The following is a 20,419-nucleotide window of genomic DNA, read 5'->3' as shown; positions in this document are numbered from 1 at the left end:
CGCATAATTTATTCGGAACCTTTTATTCCTCGATATCTTAATTTCCCATCAAAGCTCGTCATGATGAGGCGGTTCGTGCGGTTACCATGGCAACGGAGCGAACTCGGTATCTTCCTCCGTGCGATACATTCATCAAAGTAATTTATGTGCAAATTACCGTCCTCTCGCGAAATGAATAACGTACAACTCCCGCCACGCAGTCAATGCGGAGTGCAATATGGTAATGCCCCCCCCCCCGAGGGAATCATCAAAAGAGTCAAACACGTCGGGGGTTTTCTTTATTGAAATATATTTCTGTATGTACATTTCTACATTCCCATATTAAAATAATTTCCGGTGCTCCTCTTATGCGGAGTGTCGATTTAGCTCGTATAAATTACGCACGCACACACACACTCACTTCGGTCTGGAATACACACACACACACATACACACACTCGCGCGCGTGGGAGAAGCACCACAGTCCACTGATAGTTCCTTGTTTTAAAAAAGAGGCGAAAACACCTCGCGGCACACTCAGGAATAAGTCTCTGCTGGGGCACTTTCGGCATTTCTAATTGGAGTCATCTGGAACTTCTCTTCTGATACCTGATCCGGGTCTTTAGGGAGAGGTCTGCTCGATCCCCCGCCGGTAAAGATTAACTTCAGTTCTCGGAACAACATAATCGGAATAGGATCCTGAAATGAAGAAAAAAAAATCAGTTTCCTTTTTCAAGATTCGGTTGATATATCATCAGTTAACATACAATCGGAATAATCTTTCTAATTCGAGTGTGTAGTAAATGTTCCGCTCAATATCTAAGCACTTATATCAGTGGAAGGTTTTCTTAAAAAATTCACTTTTAAATATGATCATGACCGAAATTTAAGAATAAGTAACGCCTTTATTCCAAAAGAAAATAGGTGAAAACATTGGTCAAATTAATGCCCCCCCCCCCCCCCCAAGACCAGTAGATAGCCGATCTTCATCCTGCATTAGTGAGTTCAGTCTCTTAATGAATCGTGGTTTCAGCGAAGAGATTATGAGACACAAATGCTTGTTTGGTCCTAAATCCAGGCACATGTCTGAAATAGCGTGAATTATACTTCGAATTTGTGAACTGCGGTACAAATAGAAACAAGTGTGTTGGAGGGAAAACCCTATTTGCTTTGCTGAAGATCATCTCAGTAGATCAGAGGTAAAACGATTCGATTCTGATCAAAATCGGTCTCAGAATTACTGACACGATAAACAGAATCTTTTAATCCCAGAGAAAAGTGACCTTAAACCCCCGACTCACAAACTCGACCCTTCAGCACGTGCCAGAGGCATACATCGATCTTAGTTGATAGATCACCGTTGTGAACACAGACAGAGAGCGACAGTTTGCAGTGTTTTCATTTATTGCGAGCCTGTCGTTTAGTTCGCCGCAGAATAGCACTCGACTGCAGCGATGAAGATCGGCATGCCTACCACTTTCCAGAAGAGTTAGGACTTCAAAAAGCATTCCGACCGCCTCTTTTTGGGAACAAAAAGGAGTTGGAGGATACATAAGATTAGAAAGCCAACTTTTGAACGTTTTAATGACACTTAGATAAAGAACTTTCATTTCGCCAATTATATTTAATCTGGGAGGAGTTCGGTTTCGATCCTGTTTACGAAAATATCAAAAGGTGGTTGGTCGTTACCCTTTCGAGCTGCTTCTTGGTTTCCCACGTGTACTCCAGTAGCACGAGAATGAAGCCCAACAACGTTCCCGTCGCCAGCACGAGATAAACACCCCCGACGTTTTTCACCCCCATCTCGCTGGCCGAGGAAGAAGCTTTGCTCTCCTTTTTGCACGGGGTATTTGTCTTCCACCATCTCGTCTTCAGAATATCCAAAGTGCCGTTCTCCTGAAGCCGAAGGATGGCGTTTGATAAGTGCGTCCGGTAAGGAGACCCTAAGGACGAATTTAAAAATAAAAAAAATTAGAAAACAACGCTAACTCTTTTGTTGTTTTAGTTCTTATATATATATATATATATATATATATATATATATATATATATATATATATATATATATATATATATATATATATATATATATATATAAATTAAAACATAGATTTAATTTAAAAAAACAACGAAAATATTGAACAATATTTTATTGAACAACGTATAGAAGAGCATAAGAGAGACATCTCTTAAAAAATTTTGGTATTTGGGGAAGGAATAAAGTTTAGACCGTTACAGGATGTTTTTTTCTACATCTGAAAGTATATAAGAAGATTTGTTGATAACAACTTTGTCGATATTGATGTGTGGTTTTGAGAAGTTCCTATTATTTTGTAATCTTTTTAATGTTTCAAATTTACTTATAAGATTTACTTTGTTATTATGTTGTATTGTGGCTGCTTGAGATTCACAGTATGCATTAAAGGTATGCCAACTTTCATTATTATTATTATTATTATTATTATTATTATTATTCGTGACACCTCCAAGGAGTCCGAAGACTCATCGCGGGAGGACACCTACAACTGTCTCAACCACTACACCGAACCTCTACTACGACTCATCTCCATCAAGGCCATCTACTGCCCACCACCACTACCGCAAGTAGTATTTTTTGTCTGTAAATTGCGTGTGTTCTGAAGGGCCGATTTGTCTGTATGGGGGAGAAAAAACCCTACTACCTCCGTATGAGATCGGCTAACTCACACGGAGGTAGCAGGGTTTTTTCTCTAGAGATTATCTAGAGATTCTTCCAGTTTTTCAGCTATGGTTCTTTTTTATTGAAAAGAAAAGCGAGAGTTCGTTCAGTATCCGAGATTCTTTCAGACAGTAGGTCTAATTTAGCTTTATGATAGATTCTCTTCGCACGTTCAGTTGTTATGTTTTCTTTAAAGCATATAAATTTAGGAAAGACAGCATGGAATTTGCAACGTTTCAAGAAGACCAACCTGTTGATGTTTAGTCCAATCCTCTTTAGTGTCTTGTTGAAGTTTCTTTTATTATTGATAATAGAAGCCTCGTCATGAAGGTTATAGATGACAGAATGATCATTAACTCGTTAACATACATAGTTTTATGAAGAATTGAATGACTAGAACGAGATTTAAGTAAAAAGGTTTTAATATAAAAATCTAATTAATTAAATAATAATTTAATTATATTAAATTTTAATTTAATATAATGAAATATCGGTTCTAGTCATTCAATTCTTCATAAAACTATGTATGTTAACCGAGTTAATGATCATTCTCTCATATATATATATATATATATATATTATTAACCCTAATATATATATGGGGGGGGTTAAAAGTATGAAGAAATTTTATACTTGGTTTTAATCCTTTTCCCAAGGAAGCAAAACAATGCTTTGAGCGTGAAATATCTGAGCAACTTGCATATAGAGGCTAATGACTTCGTATCACTTGCCTTAGTATGTATCCCATAATGCAAAGCACACCCCCTTTTCAGGCGTGTATAATACAATGCATAATGGGAAGGGCACTACCCAGACCGGTTTCCACCTTTATTGAGATCTCATCAGTGTGAACCAGACCCAAGAGAGATACCAAGGTTGAAGTAATGCAGAAGTCATATACAAGTAGACAAAAGGTGCTTGATCGTATTAACAAAAAACCTCTGGATGAGTGCTGACTTCTGCATTGCTGCCCAAAACGGTCGAAACCGGACTTGGTAGTGACTCTTCCTATTATGCATTGCATTATACACACCCGAAAGGGAGGTGAGCTTTGCATTATGGGATGCATACTAAGGCAAGTGATATGAAGTCATTAGCCTCTATATGTAGGTAAAAAACCTTTCTACATCTTTCTCTCGAGATTTCTTCCAAGGTAAAACATTTTCTACATGTATATGTATATATATCCAGAGAGAGAGAGAGAGAGAGAGAGAGAGAGAGAGAGAGAGAGAGAGAGAGAGAGACATGTAGCATGGTGTCTTTATTTAGAACACTACAGTATTTTTAAATTTGTTCCTGGTTAAAATCGGAATTAACTTATTCTGAGTCGAAATCAGAGGTTTCCATGGGGTGTGCTTTGAATCCAAGCAGAACAGATTTCAACTTTTTAAATTCGTACTCCATTTACGACATTAGTGATCTCTTATTTTCAACTTAAATTACCTACTTCCAATTTATAATCTTAAATAAGTTCTTCCGTTGACTTTTTCTATTTCCATACACTCGCGCAATTTGTTCTGCAACCCAAGTCTTGTAAGAATAATTGTGCCGAGAAAGTTTCACTGGAACCAATTTTTTCACTTTTAAAAGATCATCATGATTCCAACACCTTGGTTCGCATTTGTTCGAATGTGTTGGAAGAGAAAATGAGGAACGTATCATTTGTAAAAGAGTTTTTTACTGATAAATGTTTAGATCGCAGAAGCCACTGATATAAATAATGAAATTGGCCCTAAGACAGATCGTTATGGGACCGCACGCATAATCTAAAGTTTGAAAGTTTTCCAAGGTAAATTTTTACCTTGGAAAACGTGTTTATTTTTACAGCTGGGGATGTAGCATTTAAATAATTTTCAAAGCAATTTCAGAAAGTGTTTCGTACTTCTATGACTTCTAATTTTCTCATTAAACATTCATGGGATATGCTGTCAAAGTCTTTTGGGTTTAATTTGCTACAAAGGTCATACGAATCTTCATAACTGAAGATTCGTTTGATCCTGCGAAATAAGACCAACGACTTCGGTTCATACCTTGCGGGGTGGCGATGCCGTAGCCCTTCGAGTCCAACAGAGATCCTATCTGCACGAGGTCGCAGTTCCTCTCGACGGTGTACTCGATGGTGGTCGACTCCATGAGGAAGGCGTAATTTCCTCTCTGGACTCTCTCGATGCCCTTCTCGTTATTCTCGGAGTACACGCTCGGTCTGGCCGAGTTCATCACTCCGAACATCCTGGAGTAGGTGGAGTGGTTGGAGCGCTAATTAAATAGAAAGTAAAAAAGTGAGACAATGCCAACCCTTCCGTCTTCAAGTTATCCTTAAGAAAATAAATGTATGTTTATATTACTTATTAGCCAGCATACCAAGTGCGTCGTTGGAGTATTTTACTTCACAATTATTTGCATTCATTAAATATTTCCAACACTCTGCATTGAAAAAAAACACAGTGGGAAGAGGATGTTCGGTTGAGAAATGTGACAACGAGTTCATATTTTAAAACAATCCTTCCAATCAATAAAAAAATAATAATAAAACTATAAAACCCCTCCAAAACAAATGATCCTTGCGGGATTTGAACCCAGACCATGTCGGTTGGCGAGCATGCAATTGTTGACTTGGTGAACCAGCAATTGCGTACTTTTATCAAGTATGAAAACATTTTCAGAATAAATTCTCCCTCATTTCAGCGTATGTTCTTCTTCTTCATGTAGCTTCCTCAGTAAGAGGGTGCAGCACCATGTCCTTCCAGCTCTCTCTGTTGGTAGCTTTCCTTTTTTTGTTTCTGCACAGCCATGTGATCCTGTCCATGATCTTATATCTTCAAGCTAGGTCTTTCGTTTTTTTCCTCTTGATCCTTTTCCCATAATTTTCCTTCTAAAACTGTTAGTACCCTCTGTCCTGCTGAACCTCTCAGTACATGTCCTGAGAATCTCATCTTTCTCTGGATCATTTCCTGTAATAAAGATCTCTGTGTTCTCATTCTCTGTAGGACGTCTGCATTTGTCACATGTTCTGTCCATGGGATTCTCAGAGCTCTCCTGTAGCACCACATTTCAAAGAGTAAGACATTATCTGTTGCCTTACTCTCTTCTTGAATATGCAGGTATAACTTCCATATGTGAAAATTGGCCACACTAATGTTCTTATCATTCTTTTTTTTGTCTCGATACCCACAGAACTTCTGAGCAGATCTTTATTTTTCCAGAAAGCATCTTTAGGCTGTTCTTATTTTTATTTCTTTATCTTGAATTTCTATCAAATTAGTGCCTAAATATTTGTATTCTGTTGTATGTTCAAGTTTCATATTGTTTATGAATATTTCTGGCTCGGATCTGATTTCTTTTGAGATTTTCATAAATTTTCTCTTTTTTGCATTTATATCTATTTTATCGTATACAGAGGCTGAAATAAAAACAATTTTAATAAATGCATTTTTAAGAGATTTAATCGCATTAAAAATGTTAAACTTCGTTACATCCAAATATGCTGTCGAATTGCAAACAGTCATCGTTTTGTTCTGAAGCGGAAGAAGGAAAATTAATGAGATTCATTTTTTAAATCGAGGCTCTGTTGCGAATTTCAAGCAAGAATCGAAGACTTTTATGAAACCCGCTGATTTTATTTCGTACCTACCTCGAAAAACGCCCTCGTCGATCCCGATCTCACACATCCGTAGGCGATGGTCGTCTGCTTCACTAAATCTTCGGCACTTTCTATAGGGGAGGACAATCTCTGCGCCGTAAGGAAAGCGGCCAAGTTGGCAGTGTAAGAAGATACCATGATCAGCGTGAAGAAGGACCACGCTCCGGCGAGGATGCGAGTGGAAATTGCCCTGCAAACGGAACCATCCATTGCTCGGTTACTATGGCAACCACAGTTCGGATTAACAAAAAAAAATCGAGACGAACGCGCGACTTATTTTTTAGCGTACCGCTCAAAAGGGAAGGTCGCATTGAATAGCATAACAAATGCACGTGCTTACCTTGGGGCGATTTCGGAGCCTTGTTGCATGATAGCTCCGATGGTGAACCAGAAGCTGTTGGCCAGGCTGAACTGGTTCTCGAGTTCTTCGGCTTCTTGGTCGCAGGGATGGGGGTTGGTCCACTCGTAAGGGGTGAAGCGACCCACGATGAAGATCACCAGCGTGATGCCCAAGTACGCGGTGAGCATGTACAACCACACGTCCAACGAGAAGGGCGCGAGGAAAGAGAACAGAGCCGGGTCGCTTTCTTTCGGCTTCTTGAACAAGATCCCGATGCCGAGATGCATGAACGGAAGCGTGAAGTCCACGGCGTTCTCCCTTTCGTAGGTGATGGTGAGGTCAGTGATGGCGATGTCAGCCTCCTGGAAAAGAAAACAATTTTGGTTCAATCCGAACTTTAACGGCGTACTGTGTCGGATTTATTTCAACTCTCCACAGCGAATCGGGCATTGATGTGTAGCAAAAAAGCGGAAGACTTTCTCGCCAATGGATTCAGCCATGAGGCTTGCAGTGTCCGGGTACCGAGCACAGGCATAGCAACTCCCTTAACCTACACTAAATCATAGGATACTCTTCATGCACTTACGAAGAGAAACATGGCCAAAAATCTAAAGATGGCCAAAACTGATGCATTAAGAAAGTTGCATGCGATTTTTATTCTAACCAAAAATGTCTTTTCTTAAATATCTACATTTTGAAATTTATTTGAAACCAGCCTTGAACAGATATTAAAGTATTTTGATTTCGTCGAAATACGATTGCTGTTGGTCAGGTGGAGTCCATTCTGATATTCAATCCGAAGGAGGTTTCAGCCAAAATAAATCGCATCAAGAGGAAACTGTGATTGTTGCGGTTCTGGCTGATGCTCTTTAGGGACATTCTCCATAGCAATTCGACTAAGTATTAGTAACAGTTCTACAATAACAATTCTACTAAGTATTGGTAAGAGTCATGCACTTAAAAAAATTAAGCGTGAGGTGAAAGCACATACTAACCTTTCGTATCAGCTCTCCAATCATTCCGTTCCACACTCCGGACTCTATTTTGCCGTAACTATTGTCGCGGACCTTGTTGATTTCGAAGGTGAAGTTTGGGATGATGTCGGAGATAGCTTTTAGGATGTCCACGCAGTAGCCTTCGAACCTGTCGTTGCCCTTGAGTCCTTCGCCCTCCCTCTCCATCATGTACGGTTTGTTCTGTGAAAGGTTAAAATAAAGAAAGAGATTCTCTATTAGGCTCCACTTTGCATTTCAAACGTTCAATAGTCTGTTGTTAAATTCAGAATTTCTAGCATGAAAACTTAAGGTGCAGTATTTAGACATCGCCGCTATTTATTTACGTTAATGACGACCCAACCATCTCGAAACCGAACTTTTAAGACACCAATGAGGTGAGTAACAGTAATGCTTTGAGCACTCAGTAAATGCTCAGATAATAATGCTTCAAAATACAGAAATTAGAAACAAAATAGCTCAAAAGACAAATATGAAATGAAATCACGTGTTGCCCTGACGGCAATTCATGGATCGAAAGAGAATGTACGAGAAAAAGAAACCGATACTCCGCAGTTCTGTAAAGGGAAATTCCAACATATCGAACGTATCTTGTATCAGGGGAAAGAAAATAAAATAGGTGAAGAAAGCGTTTGCATCGACTGTTTCCTCATAAGACCAAGAGATGGCATCACATGCGCATCATACGGCTTCAACATTAGCTCTAAGCTGATGAATGGGAACGTGATTATATGTAAAGGCACGTGATCTAATTTCTGCATGTTAAGAGTACCGCATCAGCAAAAACTCATCACAGCGATGAGAAATGCACCGAACAGATGTTTATGAGAAGCAGAGTAGTTAATGCACTCCAAAGGACATGTTCGGAGTCATCACTCACAGAATCCTGATCTCGAATCATCCCTTTGGATCACCCTGCACTGTTTCTAGTTAAAGGCAGCTAGCCGACTAATTTCTTTCTACACTACGAAAGATACTTTGATGCCACAGCAGGAAAAATGTCTGCACGTCTTTTTTCGTCTACGAGTACCAACTTCTAGTGAAGAGTCGTAGGTGCACCTTTATCGGAGAAAAAGAGAATCCTCCGCATATAGAAATTCTTATCTCTTTGAAATGCCCTCGTCATTAAACCTTTATCACGTTTCAATTAAGAAACCTGAGCATCTATACAGATGGGATGAGGTCCAAGCTCTGAGAAGTGATGAACTCTGAACACAACCCTGAAAAGGGAGGACGTCAGGCATATTCGCATTTTTTTAAAAAAAAATTAGAAGTAAATACGTAATTCTTGGGGGTCACAACTCAACTCCCGTTCATCTTGGATGTGATGACGACTTTGAGCCAGTCATATTGACCTTACTTTGTCATCTCGCATAGATTAAGTTTGTTCTTGGAAACTTCAGGCGAAGAGATTTAGGCAGGAGTGCCGTACCAATTTTCTAGTGCAAACTGCATATCGACAGCAACACCCTCTTGTGTCCGCGAAATGAATCCGAAATAAATTCCAAAAACTGATGTACGCATGAAATCAAATCGTAGAAGTAAAGGGGATTTCGACCAATGCATACCTTCAGGGACGGACTTGTGTGGGAGGGAAACAAAAAGAACCCCTTTAAATACTCGGTCCATTCTAATGATAAAAAAAAAAAAAATCGTTCGTGTTTTTAAATATAAGCGATGCCCAGGTTGCCAAGCGACACCGCAGAGTGACTGTCCCCCCCCCCTGGGCCTAATCCTTCCCCGTATACATTCGTGGAAATCCCCTTCCTTTCCCCCTCACATCTCGAAAGAAAACTAATGTTAAGGGGGTTCGCATTACGCATAAGTTTTCTACAAATCCCCGTGTTATTAATGAGAAAACTTATCAGACAATACTGGGCAGTAGTTATAATCTTACACCCCAGACTCAAGTGTGATCAACAGATGGCGCTCCTGTGACGACACTCACGACGTAGGTGGTCACCCTTAGTGTTTTCCCAAAGACTTGGGTTTCTTCGACGCTCTCGCTGGAACCTTGCACGTCAATGAATCCGACGCTCTCGTTCCACGTTGCGATCTGAAAAGAAAATTGAAACTCCTTATAGAAAGACACGCAAGCGAACACTCTAAATAAAGACATTCACAATTTAAGATAAATGTGGCAATGTACTGAAATTTGAGTAAACAAGTAGGCAAAGCATACATTATAAATGTAGCACACAGTGAATCAATCTGGGAATGAACGTGTAAAATTTATAGCACGCGCAGTGTCAGAAAAAAAAAGAAAACGGAAACATATTTAAACACATAATGGGCAGACACGGAGTTCGCCTGAAGCATTCCTTTATCTTCAGATCAAGAAGATAATCTTAAGAACATCTTAAAACATGTAAAAGAGAATTTTGTATAAGCATCTATTTGTTTTTTATACACCACCTACCAAACGTATTGGAAGGTAGTGTATAAACATAGAGGATCGATGTGATTGTCGTATCTGCTTTTTCTAGAGAGCGAAGATGGCTTTGGGAATGGTATGCGGAGAGTTAATGGAGACAATTCATCTAATAACCAATTCATCGAACGACAACTCGTCGAAAATGAAATTCATAGAAAAGTTTAACTTTTCGAAAATGCTACGATAAAAGTGATCCATTTAGAACCGTGCAGAGCGAGAAAGCAATGCTAATTGAATAATTATAGAACAATATGGTTTCTTATAGTCTTTCTTGTCCTGTTTCCTGTCTGTTCATGGGACTGATTTGCCTCTTTCCCTGAGCGAAAGCCCATCTATCTCCGTATTATGCCTGCTAACTAACCTTTAGCTGAACAGGACTGATAAAAATTGTGCGCGTCGTAAAAGGGATTCCAACTACCCAGGTCTTTCTAACTAAACGGCTTCGTTTACACCGACTGAACTACGCAGGCTCCATTATTATTATTGTTGCTAGTAGTAATATGCGACTTCAATACAGCAGTTATTATGGGATTAATAAAAAACGTTTGAAATATTTTAAATAGCGAATCTCAGTCAGATTCACTATTTGAAACTTTTACAAGAAAATGGCGAACCGTTCCAGTTTTCAGTTCAGCTAAATTCAAAGCTAAACTCAAAGAAATCACGTGTCCAAATTATTTATTACAATAACTCTCTGACTTAGCAGAATTAGTAGACGTTGTCGGTACAAGAAGCTGTCTGCACGGTTCAGTTCTTGTTCTAAATGGATCACTTTTATCATAACATTTTCAAAAAAAAGTTTCGAAATGATATTAGCAGTTCCGCTCTGCTGGATCAATTTAATGAAATTTTCGTTAAAATTTTCGGCGAATTGTTTTTTTTTTTTCTAAGTTGGTACGTCAGTCATAAGCATCCATGTGAAACTACAAGTCATTCTATAAAGTAGTTTGTTTTATACAGCTGGCTGAGGCAAACGTGTTACTCTGTATCTCCTAGAAATGGATAAAATTGAGTATCGTGCGGTTAAAAAATTCTTTGTAAAAGAAGGTTTAACGCCAAAAGAAATTCATTCGAAGTTCAGAAAAGTGTATGGGAACTCTTGTCCTTCCTGTTCGACAATTCAGAAATGGGCTGCGAGTTTAAAAGTGGCCGTACCAGCCTTGAAGATGATCCACGTGAAGAACGTCCAAAAAGTGTAACAACAACAGAAATCATTGATCCAGTGCACGATATCGTAACGGATTACGGGCGAGTCAAAGTGCATGAAATTTCTGAGACTATACACATTTCAAAAGAAGGTGTAAGGTATATTTTGCACGGAGAATTGCAAATGAAAAAGCTTTGCGGAAGATGGATGCCGCGCTTGCTAACAGCAAATCAAAAACGCACTCGCATGAAAATCTCTGAACAGTGCTTAGAGAGTTTTAACAAGAATAAAACTGATTTTGTGCGTCGATTTATGACTATGGATGAGACTTGGATTCACCATTACACACCAGAATCCAAACAGCAGTCAAAACAGTGGACAGAAGCCGGTTCTTCAGCACCAAACAAGATAAAGTCGGTTCCATCAGCAGGAAAGGTCATGGCATCGGTGTTTTGGGATGCTAAAGGCATGTTGTTTATTAATTATCTTGAAAAGGGAAAAACAGTAACCGAGGAATATTATCCCGATCTTTTAACCAGACAAGACAAAATAATTCGTGAGAAAAGACCCGGTTTGCAGGAGAAAAAAATCATCTTTCATCAGGGCAATGCACCTGCCCGCAAAAGTGTTTTGGCAATGGGAAAATTAAGGGATCTGCACTGTGAATTGTTGGAACATCCACTCTATTCCCTAAATTTGGTTCGCTCTGACTTCTGTCTCTTCCCAAAACTAAAACTGTTCCTCGCTGGTCAGGTTGTTCTTGGAATCAAGAGGTGATTGCAGCTGTTGAGGGGCATTTTGCAGATCTTACTGAGAATATTACTTACAGATCACTTACAGATCTTACAGGGACGGGATAATGGCGCTGGAGCATCGCTGGAATAAATTTATTGGTCTTAAGGGAGATTTTGTTTAAAAATAAAAATAATTTTGAAATCATAAATTCGTTTTTTCATTGTTAGGCCGAGAACTTTTCTGACCACCCTCGTATTCTTCAGCAGTACGTTAGCTGGACCAAGCGTAGGATTTACAAAATGTTAAAAACGTTTCATAGTAACAATAAGGCCGTTTCCCCTAACAGAAACTCGCTCGCTGCGCAACTTTGGAACTCAGGCTATTGTATAACTCAAAAAATCCACAGCGATGAAAATTTTCAAGAGGAACTCGTTTAACTGAGTTATGCAATGACAGGAATCATTTCTGTGTTTTGAATTCGATCTTTTTAGGACAAGTATTTGCTATGCTTGTGTGTGTGTCTGTATGTGTGTGTGTGTGTGTGTGCGTGCGCGCCAGCTGTCGACGTCGAGGGTAGAGTCGCCTATTTAATCTAACAACAAGAAGCGCGGAATCATAAAATGATTAAGAAAACGAACGCTAAAGCAGGTGTTCAATCTCGGATGTGCGAGTCATTTCACGACAGAGCAAGATCACGTCTAAAATGAGATCATTTGTAGCATCTTTATTGTGTAGCGATCTCAAGGATTCTCTTGCTCTAATAAAAAGCGCGAATTACACTCAGAATGCGAACACACCGAATGGTGGGGTTCTGATTATATGAACTACCAACTCGAATAACAGTCGTGTGATGACTCGCACTTACTCATAAGCGAGAAGGATACGCCGTACTCCGCTTACGGTGACGCGTTAGATGCAATAAAGATGTCAGCAGCACTTTTGACGGGTACCTTGAAATGTTTTCTTGGAAATTCTGTTTCCTGTTTCTAATTAAGGGACGTTTTCTTTAAAGCTATAAAAAAGCTTCTCACTCGAGTTCGTAGAAAGCAAGCGACGGAAGGAAAAGAAAGAGAGATAAAACGAACGATGGAATGGAAATGTCACATCAGTGCATCGTTGAGAATGTCATCGATTTTACTGATATATTCGTTCACCGTGGGATGTGTGATTGAAAATTACTTCTTCGAGTGACGTTTCCCATCAAAGGCTTCGCGAACACGGGCCACATCTCGAATATTTTGACACGCCGAACAAATCGGGTGGCAACCTGTAGAGCGGAACACGAAAGTCATCGCATCTTGCAAAGCGAGCAAAAAATAGGAAAGAAAGAAAGGATATGATAAAAGAAAACGAATGAGGAAAACTTCAAGGTTTCGAGCAGCCTAATTGAAAAGCCATTCTTAGTATGATGTCCGATATTAACCAAAACTGAGATCACCAATTCAAAACTACAAAATATTATCGAAATTCGTTTGGCCAGAGCAATCCTAGTATGAGTGACAGACGGATAAAGTGATCCTCCTGACGAAAGTATAAACTGTTTCGAAACGCACTTAAAACTAAACAGCGATTGTCACGACTGCAAATGCTCAATAAAAAAATATTTAGCCTTTCGGGAATTAAGCATTCGTCAAACTACCTCAGAAAATAAACGATAAAACGTGGGTGGGGACTGTTGTTTGTGAAACTGGATTGGATTTTTCTTCTCATTCCTTCCCTCCTCTTTTACTTTGCGTTGAAGAGGATTTTCTATTCACTTAACCACTACCGTGTCGAGGTGGTTGGCCCTGTGCCTTCCGGCGTGTCTTATGCCTGTAGATGCGTGTGTTCACGGGGACGGTTTGTCTGTTGTGGGGGAAGAAATGTTTCCAGGTGAAAAAAACCCCTACCTCGGTATGAGATCGGCTAACTCACCTTAAGTTGGGCTCTTTATATGGTCAAAGAGACCAGATGGTTCCTCACTTCACTGACGCGAATCGAACCCAGGTCTTTCCGACCAAAGGCCTTCGTTTATACCGACTGAGCTACGGACGCTCATGGGTTAGGTTTTTATCACTACAAAAAAGGCAGACAGCGTTACAAGACGAATATGCAATCTTCACGACAATCATTAGTCCGGCGGTTAGCTTAGTGGCTTCGCGCTTCGCAACCTTATGCCTGGGGAAGGAGTGTCCTGGGCTCGATTCTCGTCGACGACGTGAGGAGATCAAGGATCTTCCTCAGTCATAGCCAAGTTTGATGGTCTTGAGCGTGGACAGCAGGGTTTTTTCTGCCAGTTTATCTGGGGATTTTCATCCCGTAAACCGGCCCCGTGAACACACACGGATCTACAGTCATAGGATATAGTACGCAATCCCTCATTAGGAGGGCTCAACCAGTCCTAAGAGGCGGGCGAGGAACAGGGGAACCCCACACGTATAAAATAAATAAAAACGACAATCGTTTGCTTATTATTCATGACCGTGTCTCTCCATACCCCCCCTTCCGCATTCAAATTTACTCCTAAGTAAAACACTAAAGTTACGGAGCTTACCGTACCTGGATCAGCTTACCGTTTATGACCTTCACGACATCAAGCGCGAAATCGGTTCTTTTGCCTGTGACGTTGTCGAACTTCACGTTGCCACTTAAACCGTCTAGTTCTGTCTGCAAAGATAAAAAAAGCGGGTGGAAAAATTAAAGAAAGAAGCAAACAAACAAAAAAAGAACAGGAAAATAAAAACAGGAAACGTGTCACTCTTTTGGATAAAAGGAAGAAATTAATAAAGTCCTTTTGCTTACCAGCTTCATGTGATTGACAATTTGCTTCCCCGCAGTCCACGGCCTTGGCATGTTGCACGAGAAATTTCTGATGTGAATTGGCTGGCTCAGATCCAACTCATGCAGCGCTTTGGCAAAAATTGTCACAGCATCGTACAGCAAGGCTGTCTCCGTCTGCAACACAAACAAAACAGAATGTTACAATAGGGGTCGGGAAGAGAGGGGGGGACGGCAAGTGAATACCAAATTTTTTAAAAAGGATCATCGAGATGTCCCCATTGTAAGCGCTGCCCTATTGGAAACAATGGCCGAAAAAAAGCAACATGGTGTCCTACGCATTTATTTGTGATGTAAGACACTGCTTTACATTGATTTTAATTTTCCTGATGCTCTGCCAACATCGACTGCACGACGTTTTTTCATTGCCTACACTTTACTTAACGCGCAGGGAAAATGATTAAAAAATACTCCGGTTTTTTTCCTGGCTAAGCTGGTTAGAATTTATTTAAAAAAAAGTAAGTGGAGAGTAAATATTTCAGACACGCGCGCACACACACACACACACACACACACTTACATACAGAAAAAAAAAACAGCAAATGGATCCTGCTATTTTAAAAACGTGCATCCATTTTAAAACGAAAGTCTGCGCTTTTCTGGTGAGAGTTCTCACCACTCACAGGCGAAATCTTAGTTTTGAGGGCTTAATAAGAATATATCGCCTATGATTAAGAACCGAATGTTTTATATTTTCAGTTCGCCGCTATTAAGGAAAAAAAAAACATTACAGAAGTAAAAACTTGTGTAAGTTTTTTGCGCGACTAAATAAGATAAAGAATGGCTATTGGTGGAATATCATAACACGATAGTCAGCACGTTCCAAACATAGAACATAATACATCACGTATTTATCACTCTCGTGGAAGGAGAGTTCTCCAAATCAAGTTTTGATGACAGCAACTCCGCCTGGTGGCTCGTAAGTTACTTATTAAGAGAATTATTATTTGGCTCCGTCTTGTACCGATAATAAATAAGAGCTACCAAGACATACATATACGGTTGATAAGATTATCACCGTGAAAATGGATGTTGGCGCCCTCTATGAAAGCGAGGTATTTTTTTTAAACACTAGGAGGAAAGTTTTATAATCTTAATAAATAAAAGCGAAATACAGTACATTAAATATTAAAATAAAAAACTTTTTTAATTAAAAATACTCAAAAATTCTAACTTTATTTTTCAGGGCATTAAATATATAAACGGATAATTTAAACATAAAAAAAATATTCAACACTTTTTTTAAAAAGCCACTTTTTATGGCGATGAAGGCATAAAGTTCTCTACAAATTGATAGCTACAAAGAAAATCATTCCACGATTAATTTTTTAATTATTTTTCATGCTTTAAAATTGAAACCATACCTTCAGCGAAAATGACTGGACATCACGACCAGCTCTGAGCTCCTCAAACTCCCAATCCTGAATGACTTTGCTGACGTCTTTTCTGCTGGGATCCACCAGCCGTAGTCCGGTGATGTTGGTTTTCGAATGCTGAAACTCTTTCCAGCTCAGTGTATGCATATCCTGTTTATTTTAATGACCAAAGAAAAAGAACAGCTGTTAACAAAGCGTCTTCGCACTCCAATTCATCAAACAATAACCGATTTGATTTTTTGCTATTTTAATTTAGGAAAGACCTGGTTTTTGTGCCAGGAAGTTTTTCAACCCAAGGTAAAGAAGTCGGTGGTAGGTAGAGCCCCCCCCCACACACACTTCCTTCCACAAAACAGACAGACTAGCCAGAAGTGCAAAGTTAATCACCGGGCCCAATACTCTGGCCTCATGGCCTGAATTATAATTCCAACCAATCAAACCAAACACATTTTGATATCCAACTTTATTATCTGCTTCATTTATATTCCTTCGTTCTGTTTAGCCTTTCTTTCTTTATTTTTATTTTATTGTTTTTCAGCCATTTTCTTTTGTTTATTTACAATCAATAATGCGCTAACAAACCTTTACTTGTTAATAATTATTGTTTTGAGTGCTAAACCGCTGCAGTATGGTTTAGTAGCGATACAGAAAGTTAATATCAATTCCTCCTTTTATTCTATTTCTATCCAAACATACAATTAATTTCTTCTTCTTACAAATATTCTTTTGCTGTTATAATAATACGTGTTACACGTCGGTTTCATAATATTGAAAAAATAAAATAAAATAAATTAAGTATTTTCAGGAAAAAGGTAATGCGGATTCATTTTACATCGAGCGGCATCGAGATCTTTTCCAGTAAAGATTTCATACCATAATGTAACAGAACTACCTGAGCAGACCTCAGAGGGATGCACAACACTTGCAAGTTGCATGCTATAGAACTTAGGGTGTCGTTTTTTTGAAGGTGGGGGGGTACAAAAGAGGGGGAGGGTTACACAGCTTCCGAGGCAATACTCGAATCTAATCTTTATTTAAAGTCGTCACGTCGCCTAGTCAGACGTGCCAAATCAGGGACCTGAGTCTATAAAAAGAAGAAATAAAAATATATGCGTTACGACGGAGGTTTTGCTCAGAAAGAGTTGCCAAGATGACAGCGAAGGAACTACCATCTTGGCATCTCCACACACATCGCGGGGCAAATGTTCGTTTGTAATCAGGTGGGAAGGGGGAAGAATAGAGACGATTGGTGTCGAAAAGAGAAGCACCCGCCTGGAATGCAGACATAAAAGAAGCCACTTCCTGAACCGAAGATAAACAAGGTCTAACCTGGAACCCGATGCGCGGATAAGCAGCGCCATCATTACGTCACGATAACAAAAATCCCTAAATGATTTCAGCAATAAGCTCGGGTTGGGTGTGAACGGTAACGCTGCAAACAATCGGGTACTTACCAGAGAGGCGATCATGTAACTGTTGTACTCCGTTAGCATTTTGACCTCGCTCGCCTGCAAATAAACAAAGAACGAGATGAACCAGAGCGTCGAAACATAAATTATAAATAATTTAATTAATTCTGCGCAGTCCACTGATCTGTTTATTCATGGAACGCGGCTGTTTTCAGAATGCAGTGATTAAAGTTTTTGTTTTCAAAAAAAAACTCAAAGTGTGTGTATTGCCGATAATTATGGTGAGGGCCCCCACCCGCTTTTACCATTTAATATCGAGACCCTTCTCTAAGAGAGCGAACTGTAATTATCATATCAAAGGTGATTTATCATTTATACACTCTCGTTCAGGATGAGAGATGCAACATTGCCAGACGCAGGTCTTAATCTTGCATATTTGAACTGCGGCAACTTACATTATTAATTGACACGATCCTGCCATGCGGGAACGCGGTAAAAGGGCAACAAAGTTAATCGGAGACGCAATATGGCGACAACGGAAACATGCAGAGATGAGTCGGGGGGGGGGATACTGGAATAAACTTTTGTTTTAAATATATTCTTCACCTTAAGGGGATGATCAGACTCGCTTCTGTCGGATTAACATGCAATTATAATTTATGGGAGTTTTATACTTCCATCTGCAGAAATTATTTAATACGTATCGTGCGGAAAATTATTGGAGAGTGCCTGAAGTTATAAGCGTATCCAAACACCTCCCTCCGCAATACACAGCACGCTATTTATTCTAAGCTGAGGGATAAGAGGAGATTATGTGTCGTGAAAGGAAGTCGTACAGTAGCCTACCTGACGTAGAAGTTCTGTAACCTTTGGCAGTGGAAGGTCCAAGATGAAGTTCGACTCTCCCTGTTTGTTCAAATCCTTCATTACTTTCCTGTAGGATTGTCCCGGTAAGATCTGCTTCACATTGACGCTGGCAGTCATGTTTTCGCTGATCTTGAGGACTTCTTGCAGCCTGATAAGACCTGAAAGGAAAAAAAAAAAAGTGAAAAAGAAGTCTTGCGGGTTTCGGTAACATCCAGCATGGCTGGGTGGATGAATCTCCTATTAATTGTGTGTCTTTGCTTAAGAATCTTCGAGAACTGCTAAGGAGTTCTTGTGTGTGTGTGGAGGGGGGGGGGGGGGAGAACACTATTCAAAAATCGCTTAAGAAACAGCGAAAATTAAACTGTGACCATCAGTGTTTGAATCTTGTGGCGCATTTGTGCTCCTCGCATCGTAAAAACCGTTTCATCCACTTTGATTACGAAACTTCCAAAGTTTTGCCAGTTAGCAGAAACCTTTTATCTGTTATGGCCACGAGAATCTCCAAATGGAAAGGACGGTAGTTGGGGACGTGGAGGGGAAGAGACGCTTTCCATCTCATGCACTAGAATGCATGTGGGCGTACATCAGTTTGGACGGCCATTCGACCTGCTGCCTTCAGAGATTAGCTGCCATCTCCGAAATTATCTTTCGCTGAATGGCTAATTAAGTTCGTGTGACAAGCGACTCCTCAGGGAGCGTTGCGGTAATAATTGTGCATTCCATCGCTCTGTTTTTTCCAGTACAAAACTGCTTAAAATTTCGCTTTATCGGTCCACTGAATGTCGGGGAAATCTGATCGGCCAGCAACATATCTCACCGTTCCATCTGAAATGACAAATCAGTTGGCTCCGCAACTCGGAGGACGAGGGGGAGGTGAAGAAAAGGAGTTGCAGCTGCTCTTGGCACGAGATGCATCTGATTTACTGAGTGCTCAGTGTACTTATCGTTGTTCCGAGCATCACGAGAGGATAAACTTCCCGTTTATATATAGCATTACTAATTAAAAGGCAAGTAACATTCGATATTCCAAATCGGCAGATTAATTCCGAATTACTTGATGTTAATCCTTTTAGACTGCACGAAATACACGCTTACTATAAAAATGAGCGTAAACGACGAGTGAGTTCGTCTCCATGGAAACTTGGAAAATTCGCGTTGATGAGTGATGACAGACGCGTTCGGTTATCACTGAGGATTAAACGATTGGTTCCACATCCAGACGAATACTTCACCAGAGATCATGTTGCACTGCGACAGAACCAGACCGGAACGCCCTCCAGTGTCAATTTTGAAAAGAAAAGTTATGAAAAGCATCGAAAAAAAGAAAGCGATTTGCTAAATTCATTGAATTATCAATAAAAGTTATTCTGAGAAATTACGAACAAAATTTCTGGTTTTAAATTCGCACGCACGCACACACAAGGTGAAAGAGACATTGACCAATCAAATATAATGAATTGCTCCTAGAACTCGATGCACTCACTGTCAACTGCAAGGCCTGCAATTTCAGTCGTATTTCTCGACATTTTCGTGGCACAGACCCTCCTCCCACACAAGAAAGTTTTCCGCCTCGGAGTTTCATCCGATTCTCTGCATTCTTCTCACCCTCCGTTTGCTTCCTTCCACGTCTTTTTCATGTTTTTTCCGACGAGGTCCGGGAAATCCTCCGTAAAATTTTTTTAAAAGCTGTTTTGCGACCAGGATTCAAATGTCAAGATTCTGAATATCCGAAGGCCAACACGCGCATCGAGCTCACTATTTTCTTCAAAACCTGATAATGAAGAACTGTTTGGGTTATCGTTCCTGGAGGTGATGATATTCGGATCCCCGTTCCCCACCCCACCATTCTTTTCCACAAGAATCGCTGTTTGAATCCAACAACAAAATTTGCGAAAATCTTATCACATCGAAATGTTTTAATACATTTGGCAAGTTGGTGTTCTACGTATATCGATAACAAACTT

General features: G+C 39.8%; 1 protein-coding gene across 1 annotated transcript in view; it reads right to left on the bottom strand.

Annotated features, from left to right (window-relative positions):
- Window positions 1–265: 265 nt before the first annotated feature.
- The window catches only part of LOC150096432 (glutamate receptor ionotropic, kainate 2-like), an 89,752-nt gene continuing 69,598 nt past the window's right edge, over window positions 266–20,419 (bottom strand). Inside the window, exons 4-15 of the mRNA XM_090408968.1 lie at window positions 18,435–18,613; window positions 17,634–17,687; window positions 16,168–16,329; window positions 14,768–14,920; window positions 14,525–14,632; window positions 9,619–9,726; window positions 7,653–7,853; window positions 6,658–7,019; window positions 6,309–6,507; window positions 4,708–4,933; window positions 1,669–1,922; window positions 266–678 (exon numbers count right to left, since the gene is read on the bottom strand). Of these exons, the coding sequence (XP_090265094.1) occupies window positions 517–678; window positions 1,669–1,922; window positions 4,708–4,933; window positions 6,309–6,507; window positions 6,658–7,019; window positions 7,653–7,853; window positions 9,619–9,726; window positions 14,525–14,632; window positions 14,768–14,920; window positions 16,168–16,329; window positions 17,634–17,687; window positions 18,435–18,613 (2,168 nt within the window). The 3' untranslated portion in view covers window positions 266–516. The remainder of the gene's footprint in view (window positions 679–1,668; window positions 1,923–4,707; window positions 4,934–6,308; window positions 6,508–6,657; window positions 7,020–7,652; window positions 7,854–9,618; window positions 9,727–14,524; window positions 14,633–14,767; window positions 14,921–16,167; window positions 16,330–17,633; window positions 17,688–18,434; window positions 18,614–20,419) is intronic.

The sequence above is a fragment of the Typopeltis vanoorti genome, chromosome 19, assembly GCF_054136105.1.
Source record: "Typopeltis vanoorti isolate ZY-2024b chromosome 19, IOZ_Tvanoo_1.0, whole genome shotgun sequence".
Taxonomy (NCBI): Eukaryota; Metazoa; Arthropoda; class Arachnida; order Uropygi; family Thelyphonidae; genus Typopeltis; species Typopeltis vanoorti.
Note: the sequence above shows the minus strand (reverse complement) of the source record. Positions and strands in the feature narration are given on the sequence as shown.